The sequence below is a fragment of the Trachypithecus francoisi genome, unplaced genomic scaffold (assembly GCF_009764315.1).
Source record: "Trachypithecus francoisi isolate TF-2019V2 unplaced genomic scaffold, Tfra_2.0 Lachesis_group9, whole genome shotgun sequence".
Classification (NCBI taxonomy): domain Eukaryota; kingdom Metazoa; phylum Chordata; class Mammalia; order Primates; family Cercopithecidae; genus Trachypithecus; species Trachypithecus francoisi.
The window spans coordinates 36,229,883-36,247,425 of record NW_022681474.1 but is presented as its reverse complement, the minus strand read 5'-3'; the positions used below and the strand labels follow the sequence as shown (position 1 = coordinate 36,247,425).

The 17,543-nt window shown below is 52.1% G+C and overlaps 1 protein-coding gene and 2 pseudogenes across 6 annotated transcripts in view; all 3 read right to left on the bottom strand.

Annotated features, from left to right (window-relative positions):
* Positions 1-11,092: 11,092 nt before the first annotated feature.
* On the bottom strand, positions 11,093-13,606 carry LOC117082180 (annotated as a pseudogene). Its single transcript, XR_004436509.1, has one exon. The product of XR_004436509.1 is annotated as an uncharacterized LOC117082180 (transcript).
* Positions 11,093-13,965, bottom strand: LOC117082179 (annotated as a pseudogene). Its single transcript, XR_004436507.1, has one exon. The product of XR_004436507.1 is annotated as an uncharacterized LOC117082179 (transcript).
* CHST3 (carbohydrate sulfotransferase 3) overlaps positions 11,093-17,543 on the bottom strand; it is a 49,412-nt gene continuing 42,961 nt past the window's right edge. For 3 of the 4 annotated variants that reach the window (XM_033208762.1, XM_033208761.1, XM_033208763.1), the window contains exon 3: positions 16,029-17,426. In XM_033208762.1, the coding sequence (XP_033064653.1) occupies positions 16,133-17,426 (1,294 nt within the window). In that variant the 3' untranslated portion in view covers positions 16,029-16,132. Of the gene's footprint in view, positions 17,427-17,543 lie in introns of all 4 variants that reach the window. The other variant, XM_033208760.1, reaches the window with a different exon arrangement.

Here is a 17,543-nt window from a genome sequence, read left to right as displayed (position 1 = left end):
AGGAGAAAATGCAGGAGTTCTGGCAAGTGTGGGCTGAAGGCCTCACAGCAAGACTGAGAGCGAGCGCCAACCTGGCGGGGAAGAGCTGGTGGGGACAGCTCTCGGGGACTCTGGGTGATCAGAGGATATGGGCAGAGGCCAAGGTTTATCACCTTCCCAATTGCAAAGGTTATATTAATAATTATAACAGTAATTAGTCATGGTAATAACGGTAACGGATAACTGTGGGGAACTGCGCTGGGGCAGCACACGGGTTTTATCATGTCACTTAGAGCCTTCCAACACCCTCCGAGCCAGGGTCTTGGCTCTATTATTATTCTCTCCATTTTATACTTGAAGACTGCAGCTCAGAGAGGTCTCAGCTAACCCAGAATGGAATTGGGATTTGAACTCAGGCAGCCTGACTCTGAAGTCCACGCTCTTAACTGCTATGTGATGACATGAGGAATACATGTTTGTTAAAGAAATTGTTAACAATTCAGATAAAGAAAGGGAAAACCATAAAATACTCACCATCTACTGTCAACACTTTGGTTTCTTTTTTTTTTTTTTGAGATGGAGTCTCGCTCTGTCTCGCCCAGGCTGGAGTGCAGCGGCGTGATCTCGGCTCACTGCAAGCTCTGCCTCCCAGGTTCACGCCATTCTCCTGCCTCAGCCTCCTGAGTAGCTGGGACTACAGACGCCCGCCACCACGCCTGGCTAACTTTTTTTTTTTTTTGTATTTTTAATAGAGACGGGGTTTCACTGTGTTAGCCAGGATGGTCTTGATCTCCTGACCTTGTGATCCACCCACCTCAGTCTCCCAAAGAGCTGGGATTACAGGCGTGAGCCACCACACCCGGCCGTCAACACTTTGGTTTCTATCTTTCCAGTCATTTCTCTGTGCAGATATATTCACATTAGAGATAATATTTCATCTCACAAAAATGAGGTCATATGGTGCTTGTTGTTTTACAGCCAAGTTTGTCATCTAATGTATCCTAAACATTTTGAATTGTCATGAAAAAAACTGCATGATCATTTTAATGGCTGCAGAGAATCCATCATATGTAACCATAATTGATGTAACCAGCCCCCTGTCATTCAGCACTTGAGCAGTTTTCCAGTTTTTCACTATTATAAACAACATTTAATGTTTAATGACATTAAATATTAGCATTCAGCCACAGTTACTTTCTTAGGATAAATTCCTGTAACCGGGCCGGGCACGGTGGCTCACGCCTGTAATACCAGCATTTTGGGAGGCCAAGGTGGGCGGATCACTTGAGGCCGGGAGTTAGAGACCAGCCTGGCCAACAGAGTGAAATCCTGTCTCTACCAACAACAACAAAAAAAAAAAAAAGAAAGAAAGAAAAAAAAAAAAAGAAAAAAATTAGCTGGGCACAGTGGCATGTGCCTGTAGTCCCAGCTATTCAGGAGGCTGAGGCAGGAGAATGGCTTGAACCTGAGAGGTGGAGGTTGCAGTGATCCGAGATTGCCCTGCTGGACTCCAGCCTGGGTGACAGAGTGAGACCTTGTCTCTAAAATAAAATAAAATAAAATAAAATAAAATAAATTCCTGTAACTGGATTTGCTGGATTAAAGGGTATGGAGCATGTTAAGATGTTTGATGTATGTCACCAAACTGCCCTTCAGAAGTCTCCCATCAGAAGAATGGATGTTTCCCCACACCTTCACCAGCAGTGGGTTTTGTTTTTTTGAGACGGACTCTCACTCTGTTGCTCAGGCTGGAGTGCAGTGGCATGATCTCGGCTCCCAAAGTGCTGGGACTACAGGCATGAGCCACTAGGCCCAGCTAGGTTTTGCTATTTTTTTAAAAAAAATATTGCCTGGCCGGGCGCGGTGGCTCAAGCCTGTAATCCCAGCACTTTGGGAGGCCGAGACGGGCGGATCACGAGGTCAGGAGATCGAGACCATCCTGGCTAACACGGTGAAACCCCGTCTCTACTAAAAACTACAAAAAACTAGCCGGGTGACGTGGCAGCGCCTGTAGTCCCAGCTACCCGGGAGGCTGAGGCAGGAGAATGGCGTGGAACCCGGGAGATGGAGCTTGCAGTGAGCTGAGATCCGGCCACAGCACTCCAGCCTCGGTGACAGAGCGAGACTCCGTCTCAAAAAAAAAAAAAAAAAAAAAAAATATTGCCAGTGTAAGAGGTCACCGTTATTTGGGTTTGCCTTTCTTTGATCTCCACTGAGTCTGAACTTTTTATTCCTGTATTTATTTTGGGCTTGCATCTGGAGTGGAGCAGGAGACTTTGTCTAGGAGCTCTTCATGTGGTGTTTCCCTGCCTTTGCCAGCATCACTGGCATCAAAAGCCAAATTCTTTTTTTTTTTTTTTGAGACAGAGTCTCACTCTGTTGCCCAGGCTGGAGTGTAGTGGTGCCATCTTGGCTCACTGCAACCTCTGCTTCCTGGGTTCAAGCAATTCTCCCTGCCTCAGTCTCCTGAGTAGCTGGGATTACAGGCGCCCACCACCATGCCCAGCTAATTTTTGTAATTTTTAGTAGAGATGGAGGCTCACCATGTTGGCCAGGCTGGTCTCGAACTCCTGACCTCAGACGATCTGTCTGCCTTGGCCTCCCAAAGAGCTGAGATTACAGGTGTGAGCCACTGTGCCTGGCCACAATCTTGTCATTTTTGAAACCAACCCAATTATCCCATAGAACTGATGTTTATGGCTTCTTTGGAATAAATACTGAAATGAAACCTCCCAGTCTTGAAACTTGACAAAGTGACATTTGCCTTATCTGAGTTCATTTCTCAGGAAACCAACCATCAGGCCTTCCAGATAGTATCAAGGAATTGAAACTCACCGGATCTGGACAATGACATGCCAGATTTCCTAAGCCATGATTTCCTAAGTCAACGCCTGCCTGTTGTTGACTAACTTCTCTTCCTTATCCCTCCCTAATTCCTGCTTTCCTAGATGTAGTTACATTTCTTCCTTGCTATATAAACCCCTAAGTTTAGTCAGTCAGGGGGATAGAGTTGAGACTGACCTTCCTGGATGCGGTACCCAGTTGAAGCCTTCTTCCCTGGCAACCCTCATTGTCTTACTGATGGGCTTTCTGTGTTGTGAGCAGCAGGACCTAGCCCGAGCCCCTGTGGTTTCAGTAACAATTTCTGGAAAGGAAAACCATTAGAACTGCCCGTTTCTTTTTTTTTTTTTTCTGTTTTTTTGAGACGGAGTCTCGCTCTGTCGCCCAGGCTGGAGTGCAGTGGCCGGATCTCAGCTCACTGCAAGCTCCGCCTCCCGGGTTTATGCCATTCTCCTGCCTCAGCCTCCTGAGTAGCTAGGACTACAGGCACCCGCCACCTCGCCCTGCTAGTTTTTTGTATTTTTTAGTAGAGACGGGGTTTCACCATGTTAGCCAGGATGGTCTCGATCTCCCGACCTCATGATCCGCCCGTCTCGGCCTCCCAAAGTGCCAGGATTACAGGCTTGAGCCACCGCGCCTGGCCAACAGTAATCATTTCTGAGTGCTTACTATGCACCAGTCAATTTTCATGCATTAACTTAATACTTACAACAACCCCACAAGGTAGATGCCAACTTTATCCCCATTTCACAGATGAGGAAACTGCAGCAAAGACAGGCTGGGTACTTTGCCCTAGGCCACACAGCCATGAAATGGGCAGAGCCAGGACTTGAGACCCGGCAGACTGGCTCCAGATTCCACACTCTTATCTTCCATGCCATACTAACACTAACATTTGCAAAGATGGCACATCACTGTGTATTTAAAAAACACGGCTGGGTGTGGTGGCTCATGGCTGTCATCTCAGAACTTTGGGAACCCAAGGCAGGAGGATCACTTAAGCCCAGGAGTCTGAGACTAGCGTGGGCAACATGACAAAATCCCTTCTCTACAAAAAATACAAAAAAATTAGCTGGCTGTGGTGGTGTGCACCTGTAGTCCCAGCTACCCAGGAGGCTGAGGTGGGAGGATTGCTTGAGCCTGGGAAGCTGAGGCTGCAGTGAGCCATGATCATGTCACTGCCCTCCAGCCTGGGCAACAGAGTGAGACCCTGTCTCAAAAAAAAAAAAAAAAGTTCTTCCAGATGGTTCTTGAACTTTATGATCATTAATTAATTAATTAATTAATTCATCCAACCACTGATCTTCTGGGTCAGACACAGTGGCAGGCTTTGTGAATGTTGAGGTCAGGAACCGAGGCTTAAACACCCCTCAAAGAGAAAGAGAAAGGCACTGGCATCTAGAAGTAAGACGTCAGCAGCATTCCCCTCTAATGGGCATCTTGGATTCCTGCTTCCACGAGCAAGTCTTGATACATGTCTTCTCAACCGTTTCCCTGCTCCGCAGCTGAATAGGACACGTGTCAGGAAGTGGTGGGTCAGGCCAAGTGTGAACATGCCACTATTTGGGCTGGTCAGACCCCTCAAGAGCCGGGGCTGGAGGGAGAAGCACTGCAGATCAGCCAATGCTTTGAGTGAACTGATTTAAACCAGCGTCTTCTTGGTCCTAAGCGTCGGTCTCTCCACAGATAGAGACAGAGGCAGAGGGCATTTTTTTTCTGGGAAGAGAAACTGCTTAAATAAATCAACCTCGAGTCAGGGGAAAGAGAATGTTAAAAAACAGAAGTGGAGTGAATGAACACTCCCAAAGGGAATGAGAAAACTCTCCCCTGCTCGCTTGTCCAAACTCTGGGAATTGCTCCATGGGGTATCTCAGAGTTGGTCCCTGGAACCTCAGTTCTGGTTTTCAGTATTTGTCCTTTCAGTATTTGTCCAGGTTTACAGCCCGCCTTCCTGGGGCTCATGCTGAGGGACTCATTCTATGTGGCCCTAGGTTCTATTACGAGCTCTACTCGGGCCTCCATTCCAGACTTCAAAGTATTTGTTGATTCAGGCTCACTGTGAATCAGGCATGCTCCATACAGCACCCTACCCTTCCCGTCGATATTATGCCCCATTCTACATGTGAGCCAGCCTAGGCTCAGAGAGGGCAAGTCACTGGTCCAAAGTCACACAGCCAGGACACATTGTTGCTATTCAAGCCTGGAGAAGAGCAGACTCAGGGCATACTTTGGAAAGTTTACACCCAGGAGAGGGCTGGTGCTTGCCCTGTATGATCCCAGAGAGAAGCCTGTGATTCTGGCTTGGGTTTCATAGCATGCACACAGTATCTTCACCCATTTGTATTGCTATTAGGTGGGTGCAAAAAAATTGCAGTTTTTTACATTAAAGTGATGGCAAAAAAACCATGACTTTTGCACCAACTTAGTATAATAAAATACCACAGAGTGGGCAAGTTCTAAACAATAGAAATTTATCTCTCAAGTTCTGGAGGCTGGATGTCCAAGATCAAGGTGCTGCAGGTTTGGTGTCTGGTGAGGGATGTTCTCTGCTTCCTGTCTTATTCCAGCTTCTTCTGGAAGGGACAAGTGCTGTGCTGTCACATAGCAGAGGGCAAAAAGGAGCGATTGCTCGTTTCCTCCAGCCCTTTCATAAGGTTGCTAATTCCATTTTATTTATTTATTTATTTTAAGACAGAGTCACTCTGTCTCCCAGGCTGAAGTGCAATGGTGCGATCTCGGCTCACTGCAACCTCCGCCTCTCAGGCTCAAGCGATTCTCCTGTCTCAGCCTCCCGAGCAGCTGGGATACAGGGGCCCCCACCATGCCTGGCTAATTTTTGTATTTTTAGTAAAGATTGGATTTCACCATGCTGGCCAGGCTGGTCTCAAACTCCTGATCTCATGATCTGCCCACCTTGGCCTCCCAAAGTACTGAGATTAGAGGCGTGAGCCACCGCACCCAGCTGCTAATTCCATTCTTGAAGGCTCTCTCCTCATGATTTACTTTCTAAACGTCTCACCTCTTGATACTATCACATTGGTGATGAAGTTTCAATACATGAATCTTGGGGGACATTCAAACCATAGCACACAGCCCATGGGGTCTTAATACATCGGGTGTGAGGTGTGAGGCAAAGGATAGGATAGGAGGATCTAGGCCTGGAATCTGAGGATGAGTGGCATGGGTTCATGTTCCGACACGGCTGGCCATTTCAGCTCTCTGTACCTCACTCTTCTCTCTGTAAAATAGAATACAGTTGATCAGACCACACCACTCTGCTTCACTCTGCCTTTTAATGGCTCTCTATAGCTCTTAGGAGCGAGTCAAACCTCTTTTACTTAGTACATTCGGGCCCCAGTTTTCCTCTCCAGCCTCCTGTCTCATCATCGTCTCGGCCAGAGCAAACTGCTTCTTGGTCTCCAAACTTCCCATGTTCCCTTTATCCTCTTTGCACACACAGTGTCCTCTGTCACTCTCTTGAGCTTTCCTGTGTGGGAGAGAATGGAGCAGCATTTGAGCCCAGGCATTGGGCATTGCCATGCTGAACACAGAGACAGCGTGCCCAAGGGGTCTGTGTGCCCCACAGAGGAGCATGCCCCACCGCGTGCACTGAGGCAGAAATGAGTTGAAAACATTCCAGGCGGGCAGCTCTGGCATGGACTGCATGCAGGCCTGACCCTGTTCACCTCCAGGTGGGCAAACCCAGCTGTCCTCTTCCTCCATGTTTGTTCTGGTCACCTGCTCAGGTGGGCGGGAGAAGTCTAGGTAGGTGCTGTGAGAGATGGCCAGGGGGTGTTGAGTTCCATGGTGTGCGGACCAGGAGGTTAATGCTTAGACCTCATTCCTGAGGTCTAAGCATTAAGAAGCCTAGAGTGCATTTTTTTTTTTTTTTTTGTAGAGATGCAGCTACTAGGGAGGCTGAGGCAGGAGAATGGCATGAATTCAGGAGGCGGAGCTTGCAGTGAGCCAAGATCGCGCCACTGCTCTCCAGCCTGGCAACAGAGCAAGACTCTGTCTCAAAAAAAAAAAAAAAAGAAAAAAAAAAGAAGCCTATAGTGAGTGTTGTCAGGAAAGCCAGCCCAGAACTTAGCATTCCAGGACTTTAAGCCAGGGCTGCAAACCCAAATGCCTATAGTGGCTGGGGAGCTGTCACAGTGAATGGCATGCGAGCCGGGGCCCTCTTGGCCTGACACTTTCTCATGTTGGACATACATGAATTCACAGAGAAGATATTGTGTTGGAAGTCAAACATCAGTGCAAGTGCTATGGTACATGGCAATGGGCATTGCTGCCTCAGTAATTGGGGAGATGGGGGATGGGCAGGTGGTGACTCTGCCCTTCTTCTGTTAAAGAGGTTGCTGCCCCCTCTCACCAGAGCCTATTTTTCCTGTGGGAATGAGAGCACCCCAGGGCGTAGATGTTGTCAGACCGTGCCCTCTCCCCCACACCTAACCTTTTAGTGTGCTCTGGAAACTTCCAGCCACCTGTATCTTCACCTCTGAGTCTAATGGCTTTTTTTCAGAGTTTGGGAATGCTGTTCTGCTGGGGCCAGCGGCTGTGCTGTGAAATTAATACTCTCCTAGAGCAGTCTCAGTCAGAGGCTGACAGGCACTGGTGTAGGAACCTCCAGACTGCCTCCCCTCACCCCGGGGTGGAATGAGTCCAAGGCAGCGGCTTTACACCGTGGTTCCCAGAGGGATTCGGCTGCAGTTCCCCAGAGTGGCAGCTGGCTCCGTGGCGCAGTTTTGCTGGCTGCCTGCCTCCTCTCCTCCCTTGCCGGACCGTCTGCAGCTCCTAAAGAAACCATTGTGCCTTTGTCCCAGGGTCAGCTGCCGGTGTAACCCAAACCAAGACACCTGATTTTCAAGAGGAGCCAAGTCTGCCTTTTATATAAAATCCCTTCATTTTCAAGTGTTGTCCTCGAATGCTAACTGTTTGTTTTTGAGACAGAGTCTCGCTTTGTCACCCAGGCTGGAGTGCAGTGATGTGATCACAGCTCACTGCAGCCTCAACCTCCTGGGCTTAGGTGATCCTCCCACCTCAGCCTCCCGAGTAGCTAGGACTACAGGTGCGTGCCACCACACCGGGTGAATATTTTGTTTTGTTTCTGTAGAGACATGGTTTCACCATGTTGCCCAGGCTGGTCTCAAACTCCTGGATTCAAGTGATCTGCCTGCCTTGGCCTCCCAGGGTGCTGGGGGTTATAGGTGTGAGCCACTGTGCTGGCCTGCCAGTTGTTAAAAGCAAAAACAAACACGGTGTGAGCCACATATCCATGGGGCAAATTAACCCCATGGTCAAAAGTGTATAGGACTGAGTGTACCTGGGCTTGGCCTGACCCTCTAAACTCTTGGGCACTGTGGCTGTGGTTATCCCCAAGGGTGTACTCTTCAACAACTTGGCTGTCTTCCCCTTTGCATTGGCATGAAATGCATCCCACTGTCACCCTCCCTCCCTTCCTCTCTCCCTTCCTTTCCCAACCTTCCCCTCCCTTCCTTCCTCTTTCATTTTCTTCTTTTTAAGAGGTGGGATCTTGCCATGTTGACTAGGCTGTTCTCAAACTCCTAACCTCAAGCAATCCTCCCGTCTCAGCCTCCCGAAGTGCTGGAATTATAGGTGTGGGCCACCAAGCCCGGCCTCTTCCTCCCTTTTTTCGTTCTTTCCTCTTCTCTTCCCTCTCCTTCCTTCCCCTTCCCTCCCTTCCTTCTTTTTCCCCCTTCTAATTTTCTTGGGCAGGCCTCTCCTGCTGGGCACTTACTACCTGCTTCTTCTTCCAATAAACGGCCGGCCCACAGCATTCAGCAAAGGTTTTACTAGCTACCAGAGAATTACACCTCCAGGAAACCTATTTACTGCTGGTAACCTTTGTCCCACTGTTTCAGAAATGGCTCCTTTAAGAGCGATCTCAAACTCCTATTTCTCAGATAAATAGTATCCCGTGGTGTTTATACCTGGCCTGGTTCTCCAGAGTCCCCACACTCTGTGGGGAGTTCCACATCTTTTGGATCATGCCACGGAGGCCCCACATTGTGGGTTGAGTTGAGGAAGCCAAGAACCAGGGAGGTTTGGGGACAGCAAGTCTCAGGGCCTTGAACCCTGGCCCACAGTGCCCCTGAGACTGCTGTAATCTCTGAGGGCTCCTCTTACCCTGGCAGCTCGGGGAGGATGGCGTGAAGGCGGATGGGCCTTAAACCCAACCCTGGATGTTTTCTCCCAGCCAACTCACCCACCTCCTAATGTCTGCTTAGGGTGGCTTTTGGTTCTACACACTTCCAGCTGCAGGCTGCTGATAGCTACTATCTGCAGAATGACGGAGTCTTGGCTGGGTGTAGTGTCTCACGCTTATAATCCCAGCACTTTGGGAGGCTGAGGCCAGCAGATTGCTTGAGCTCAGGAGTTCAAGATCAGCCTGGGCAACGTGGTGAGATCCCATCTTTACAAAAAATACAAAAAAGCTAGCAGGTGTGGCACATGCCTGTGGTCCCAGCTACTTGGGAGGCTAAGGCAGGAGGATGGCTAGAGCCTGGGAGGTCTAGGCTGCAGTGAGCTGTGACTGTGTCACTGCACTCCCACCTGGGTGACAAAGTCTTAAAAAATAAAGAAGGCCAGAGTCTTGAAAAAGACTGTTGCTTGGGGAAAAAAAAAAGTTTTTCACGATAAAAGAATTCCGTAAAAATGGCTCTTTCCAGGAGGTAATCCTTAATGCTGGGTGAGTCAGGAAAGCGGCCTCCCTGGAGCCTGTAACGGCAAGTGTGCACTGTAACTTCGCAAGAGCAATCCTGTGACCACAGTTTCTCCAAACACACTCGGGGACGCCGCTGCAGGCTCCAGGGCTGGGCCAGTGCTGGGCCTGGCAGGGCTCTGTGGGCAATGGCACAGGTCCTTGACCCCCGTCCCCTGCTGATCAAACTGCTTTTCAGAGAGTCCCAACCGACTCTCCCTGTCCCAGAGAGCGCACGGGGCACTTAGTTCCTTCCCAGGGTTGAGTAAATTGGGGTGTAGGAAGGAAGACTGAGGATCCCGAAGAGGTCTGGGGGTGGGGGAAAGGGGGAGGAGGAGACATGGTTCCCGCCTGGTGGCTGAGGGGTGGGCAGGTGCAGAGGCGTCCAGGCTTCTCTGCTCTGTGATTAGTGCAATTTGTTTCCCCAGGGCGTCATTTGTGGTAGGAAACACAGCCCAGAAATTAAACTAACTCTATCTAGTCTCCAGAGTAGGGGAGACAGCAACAGCACCTGACTGGGGTGGACAGCTTCTGTTCAGGTTGGGATGACAGGTACCAGCTCAAATACTTTAATGGGCAGGAGGGAGCTGGCTTGAGCTTCCCAGGCCTGGACTGGGTGAACTGGCAGAGACACAGGTTAAGATTTGGGGAGGGGGCCCATTCCCTCACATTGAGCCTTTCTGAGTCTTCACTCCCTCACTCCAGGAGCCACTGTTCCCAGGCTCAGCCCTCCTCTGCCTCTTCCTGCAGCTGCTGGTCCTGCTACCCCCGTGTCCCGAGACCCACAAAGCCCCACCAGCTCTGGCTTCTGTGTTCCAAAACGAGCTCTCTCCCTTCTCCCCGGGGAACACCCATGCTCTGTAGGCGGCTCTTGGGAGACAAGCTGGGCTGAAATGTAGTAAGAACTGAAGTGGTTATGACAGATGTAACTGCAATTTGAAAGGACTCCATTCAATTTCTTAGCTGAAAGGGTCCTTGGCAATCTTCTCATGTGCTTTTGGAGATTTAGTTGCAGGCCAAATAAATCTGAAATGCTATCTGAACATGTAAAGCAGATCACAACGCACAGTGGCTCTCGTGGAGAGCGTGCCGCCTGCCCTTTCAGCTGACTTTTGAATCCCTAATGGGGCTTTTCGGGAATAATGTGAACAACTGATTATACCTTCATTCTAAAAGGAAACTGGTGTCCAAGTAAAGGCAGTGACTCATCCAAGGTCACACAGCCAGACAGTGGCAAAGCTGGGACTCATCCCCAGGCCCCCGACCGCTGGCCCAATGCACCTGTCTCTGCCTCCAAATACCTGGGTTTTCTCTCTCTCCACCCAGCGCGGTCCCCACCAGCTCTGCCAGCCTGGTAACGCAAGGAATGTTCATCCTGCCCCATATTCCCCTAGTGCCTTTGATCCTTTGGGAATGGGCAGGGGGATTCTCTGTCCTGCTTCATGCTGGAAGTCACCTTCCTTCCGTTAATTAAAAAAAAAAAATTGTGACCCAATTGCCGCTGAGAACAAATGCGAAGGAAAAGGCAGAGACACGCTGCAGGTTTTGCTCGTTGCATGTTTTCATCTTTAATTAAATAAGTCAAGTAGGCCATCAGGAGATGGGTTCACATTCTATTCTGCAAAGCAGGCCCTGACTGCCAGCGGCTGCCAGCTCTCTGAAGGGCAGCCCCAGCGTTTCCAGGAGACGGCAGATTGTCTGTGGCCATGGCAAGGACATCTGGGATGACAGTGACAGCAGTGGGGCTGGGAGCAATGTGGAACGGCACCAGAGGCTGAGCAGAATGAGCTACATGCTACACGTACACACACGTGGATGCACGTGTACATGCCGTGGCAGTGTATGCTGTGAAGCGAGGTCTCGTACCACGCAGACATGAAATAGCACACAGGGCTGAGGTGTGGGCAGAAAGACAGTGTGCAGGACCTGGGAGGGAGCGGGGGAGCCAGGCAAATTTGGACTAGAATATACAGCCGAGATGGAGACTTCAGGGGTGACCTGTTCAAACCAATGGCAGAGGACGCAGACCACCTGGGTCATTGTATCCCCCCAGCAAAGTACCTGATCCACAACATGAGCTAGGCCTGTGAGGATGGCACCATGTCTGTAGCCTTGGAAACACGTAACAAATTTGTCCCCCATACAGTTGTGGGATGCCAAAGGACACGAGACCAAAGGATCTTGAAGCTCTTGAGACATGTGAAGTTGCCAATTCTGCTTTGTGCTTTTGAGGTAAAGAGCAGCTTCCACTGTCTCTGAAACTGCAGCGAGTTGAGAGGTGACGCGGCTGTGTTAGGAAGTCCTGGGTCCTCTCCCTTCCATCTGGCTGCGCCTTGTCCTAGAAGCTTCACAAGCAAACCCACCAACTCAGGAGCCCTGGATTTCAGCAGATGGCCCTTCTATCAGCTTGTACAGATCAGTAAGACACACCTGGCTTGTGAGGGTGTCTGCTCCCACCCCACCCAGCTTTCTCTCCCCTTAGCTCTCCTTGCCTTGGGTATCAGCCCTTGAGATCTGGCTTCGCTTTCTGACTTTGGGAATGGGGGTGGGAGGGGACTGCCTTGAGGACACAGCTATTCAGTCTTCTGCTCCTGTTCTAGCAAGGGACAAGCCCTACAGTCAATTGGTCTCACCATGTTGCCCAGGCTGGTCTCCAACTCCCGGGCTCAAGCAATCCTCCCACCTTGGCCTCCCCAAATGTTGGGATTACAGGTATGAGCCACCGCACCTGGCCTATACGGTCAATAGACCCCAGCATAGGAGAGGATGACCTGGGGCTGGAAGACTTTAGGGTCAGGATGTCTCCTCTACCACCCAGGCCAAGAATCAACCTTCTGGGAAGGACCTCCTGCTGGAGCTCCTTCCATTGCCAGACAGACAGATGACAGACATGGGAGGGAAAGATGTCGTGTGATGACTGGTGCCTCCATTCTGTGGGGTTTGGTCAGCAGCTGCTCCACTACGCCAGCCTCTGGCAGTACCTCCCAGGCTGAGGGTGCTAGCAGACAGGAAGTAAACTTATTATTAAACATCTCTTTTCTGTTTATTTTCAAGTGCATGTATCGCAGAAGGACAAAAGCCTACATTTGCTTTATGTTTCTAAGCTTTTGGAAAATAAATCGGTGACCACCTGTGGTGTGTGTGTGACAGAGACGGGCTTCTGTGCACATGTGGGCTTCTCCTTCCCTCTCTACGGGGACCTGGGAATCCTGCCCTCCACTAACTACTCCCAAGGACCCTCTAGGGCCCTTATCCATTCCTCAATTTATGAACAGGCCCCAAGGGGAAGATGGGAACAGGCAGAGTGGGGACAGCCTGTGAGTGCTGGATGCTGCCCTGTCTCACCAAGGCCTGGAATGTTCTGAGCCATTTCTATAGGCTGGGCCGCAGAACTCATCAATAAGAAAGAACATGAGTAAACACTCATTGCTGAATAGTCCTCTTGTGCTGGGGAGGCTGGCGGCCAGTGGAGAGAGGCCTCAGCTGCTCCCTCTGTCTCCAGGCAGGTGGGCACTTTGCAGGGGAAGGCTTCTGGCAGACAAGCTGGAACAGAGGAGAAACCAGGGCCGGCCTTGCTGGAAAAGGAGGCCCGGCCCCCAGCGCTTCCATCTTCTTCATCCCAGCTCCAAGCTGAAAATCGTGTCCACGTGGGTGACTCCAACCACATCCACAACGTGTCAAGCCAATAGTCACACCACACTGTCCTTCCCCAAACCCCAGCGGTTCCCAGAGCATCACTGAGTCCCAGGGGAATACATTTCCAGGAAACACCCATGTACTTGTGATCTGTCTCAAACACCCGGGCAGGGGTAATACAGCAGTAAGGGCCCTGATGTGGCATCTCAGATAAACATGAGAGAAACCAAGGGATCTCAGATCTTAAACAACGTCCCGGGGCCATCGTGGTGCTGGCACTGCGGCTTATTCTCCTCTGGTGTTCTGAATCGTCTTCTGGTGTCCGTGCATGAACAGAGTGTGAATGGTTTCTACTGTTATTTTCTTTTTTGATTTGGGTACAGCTTTGAGTCCCTGCAGATAATAAGGTATTTTCTGTCTCTTCTTTTCACAAAATAAATAAATAAAGTCAACTTGCAGTGTGCACATTGTCAATGTCCTGAGAAGTCCCAAAGGCCCATTCTTGGTACCATCCTCAGAGAGCGGAGTGGGAGGTCTTGGCCCAGAGTAAGACGGAGGGATAAAGTCTGCTGTCCACAATAGCAGGGCCCCTAGGAAGAGCCTTGGATGGAGGTGGCTGCCCCCTCCCCAGTCCCAGCACCCCCCACCTCCACATGGGGAACAGAGGAGGGAGCAGTGGGGAGGCTGGGGAAGAACAGCCAGCACTTCTGAGCCTGCCAGAAACATCCTGGCCCCATGGTCACCTTTTCAGAGCTGGTGTTCCTTTGAACTCCAAATTAGAACCATGTCTCTGCACAACTTACTCTTGGCCTCTAAAACCAAGAGTGTTGGGGTGTTCAGGCAAAATAGCAAAAGAAAAGAAAAGAAAAGAAAAAACCCAAGAGTGGAGAACTCCTTGAATGACTGGAGTCCACAGTAAGAGAGACCCAGCAGCTCAAATAGGCTGATGATAGCAAATCCCACGAGACGGTTACTGGCCTCACTTTCTCCAGTGGTGGCTTCCTGCCAGGACACACTCTTCCCTCCCCCACGGCAATGCTGGACTCAGATTCTGTACTTCCCCAGTGTCCATATTACTCAACTCAAAATGCAGCCCTCTGGGTTTACAATGGGCCGTATCTGACAGAGAAATTGTCCAGGAAACCAGAAATAGGGCTGGGCAGCTCTCGGCAAACCCTTGCAAGCTCTGGATACTGAGTTCTGCTCCTGGGTTTGAGGTGGGAGTGGGGAAGGGCTTCTACTCTGGGTACACTTGCTGCTTGGTCTTGAGGCCTCTGCCTACCCAGGAAACATGTTAGAGCCTGTGAGGGATTTTCAAATCCAGCTTCTTCTCAGGGAGGGGCGAGGGCTGCAAATCTCTGCTGCTCTGGACACCAGGCAAGAACACTGGTGGCTTTGAGATTCATCCCACGTGGGGTTCAAACAGAAAAGCCCATAGGGCACTGTGGCCTGCCACGTGGCCACCTCTCCTCGCTCCTCCTGGGGAAGGCACCTCCTCCTGTCCTCTCCCTCTGCCAGGAGCCAAGTGCTCCCTGCTGGTTTTCCCAGCCTCCCTCAAGCCCTCAGGCCTCCACCGCTTGGGAGAGGCGCTGCTGCAGAAACAAAAGCAAAAACACAGCCACAAAACAAGAAAGACACCAAGCCATAAATAACTTAAAAGCCCCAAATAAAACACCCCGCACATCCTGCATTGAGCAATACTCTTCCCAGAGCCCTAAGGAGGAATTCCAGGCACTGGCTGTAACCACGGCAACCAGCTGGCCGACCCCTGTCCATGAGGGAGAAGGCCGGAAGGGGTGCATCCTGGAGGGACTTCTCCCCCACGGGTACTCTGTACTTTCCTCTTGGCCCTGACCCAGATGAGGCCTGGCTGGAAATGGAAGGCCCCCGTGAGCCGCCTTTTGCCTCCAGGGACCACAGCCGCTTCTCCCTGCCAGGCCTGAGGCAGCCTTCAAATATGGACATGTTCAGGAGCGAGCCAAGCTGGATGGGGCCTTTGGCTGCACCATTTCAAAACATCCTGCCTGCCAGCCGCAAGGATGTGGATAGGTCAGAGGAGGTAGCCATGAGAACCTAAGGCGGGCAGGGGCTTTGAATGCTGCAGTTCTGAATCCGCCCTTCAGTCCCAAACCTGGCCAGGGAACCCTGTCATGTCATGGCCCTTTAACGCATTTCCTTCCTCTGCCCTGCCCTCGAAATAATCCTACAAATGTAATCACAGGCTCCTCTGAGGTGTGTGATACAGAAAAACCCTGTAGGCATAAGCAGCGAGGAAGCTTGTCTGCATAGATGTGTGTGCACTTGTGCCTTTGAGGCTTGTCTGTGTGTGGCGTACATGTCTGCATATCTATACGCATGTGTGTTTTTCAGCTCTATATGGGGCCCAGATTCATCCAGCCATCCCATTCATGAAAATGCTGAATCGCTCTGTACTGGTTGGTAAACAGCCACTGTCACCTCAAATGAGCCTCAATGCCACCTTTGATACCCAGGGCTGTCCTGGCCCCTCCTCCAAGGACCCACCCAGATTCCAGACTTCACCATCCAGACAAGAAACGGTTAACACCAAATAAAGCAGGAGGTCTGACTGTCACTGGTCAGAGCCTTGCCCCTTCTGGTTGTTAAATATTTGGACTCTGGCCTGCAGGGTCTCCAGGCACAAATGTATGTTTCTCTGAGATCAAAGCTTGCCAACAGGCCCGGGCCTGCCTGGGCCTGCTCAGGAGGCTGCGACCCCTTGGGTCTGGGTGTGATGGCCCTCAAGGGGACCAGGCACTGTCTTGTTCTCCGCCATTAACCCTGGGGCCGCCGCTTTGGCGGAGCACTGGCTGGGGGCCCTACTGCTACAGGAGGCGCTGCCCGCTCACGGCGCTGCGCACCCGCCCTCTGCGGGGGCTGCGGCAGAAAGGCGGGGCAGGCCTTTCACGAGGAGGGGCACACGGGGCCCCGGCACCCCTACGTGACCCAGAAGGTGCCCCGCTCCTCCAGCAGGCTGACTGAGCGGTTGGTGAGGGCGGCGGCGTCCCGCGCCAGTTTGTAGCCGAAGAGACTCATGGCAGGGCCGCAGGCGGCCTGCACCACCTGGGCCAGTTTGAAGGGCATGCTGAAGCGCCACTTCTCGAACTGCTCCGAGGAGTTCTTCTGCGTGGAGTAGATGCCACTGCCGTCGTGGGCCGCCTGCGTGTTCTTCTGGATCCAGTCCTCCACCTGCGGGGTCAGGGGGATGCCGGCGAAGCGGTACATTTCGCGGGCCTTCTGCAGCGGCCCGCGCGCCACGTCCTCATAGCGCACCAGCATGTAGCGGCCCCGCAGCCAGGCGGGCTGCCGCAGCCCCAGCTCTGCGGACAGACGGATGCTCTCGCAGTTGCCCCGCAGCCGCTGCACCTCCTCTTCCCTCAGGCCGTCCTGGCCCTCGTCGTCCAGCCACTTCTTCCAGGTCTTATACTTGCCGGCGAAGGCCACCATGCGTGAGGCCAGCACTGCCCGGGGGTCGCGCACCAGCTGGATGACGCGCAGGTCGAGGCGGGGGTCCTCGGCCAGCGGCCGCAGGAACTCCAGCTGCCGGATGCGCACGGCCTTGAGGGCCATGTGCTCCTTGCGGCGGCAGGCCTCGGCGGCCAGCGTCACGTTGAGGGGGCCGCAGCGGCGGTTCTTGCAGTGGTACTTCTCGAAGACCTTCTTGACGAAGGGTGTGCAGACGGGGTCCTCGCACAGGGAGCGGCTGGAGCCCCGGCGGAACATGAACTCGGTCAGGTGGTCCTCGGGCAGCGGCGTGATGAAGTGCTCCAGCACATACAGGTCGCACAGGAAGAGCTGCTTGAGCACGTCGCGGTACACAAGGGCCGAGCCCGCGGCGTTGGCGCCCCCCGGCTCGAAGGACACTGTGCGCTCGATGTGCCACAGCGGCTCGAAGAGGTAGAAGATGTTGCCCTGCTGGTTGAAGAATTCGCCCACGAACGAGGAGCCTGTGCGCGTGGTGGCCATGAGCAGCACGTGGCGCCGGGGCCCAGCCACGGCTGGTCTGGGTGGCTCCTCCTTTCCCTCCTCCTCTTCCTCCCCTGCGGCCTCCATGGCTGGCTCCACACCCAGCTGCAAGCTGAGGTTGCGGAGACGGCTCTGCAGCTGGGAGAAGGCTGAATCAAGCTCGCTCAGGGACAAGAGAGATGCGTTCTCAGCTAAGACCAGGGCTGGGTCGGTGCTGTTGGCATCTGCCAGAGCTTGGGGGATCTGCTTCAGCTTGTCTGAGACCCTGTGAGGACGAAGAAGATCAGGGTCAGTGCTGACTGGGGACCCCATCTCTTGGGCAACCGGAAGCAGTCCCCCAAGCAGATCACCAAGATCTGTCTCAGTTGGGTTTCCCCAGAAG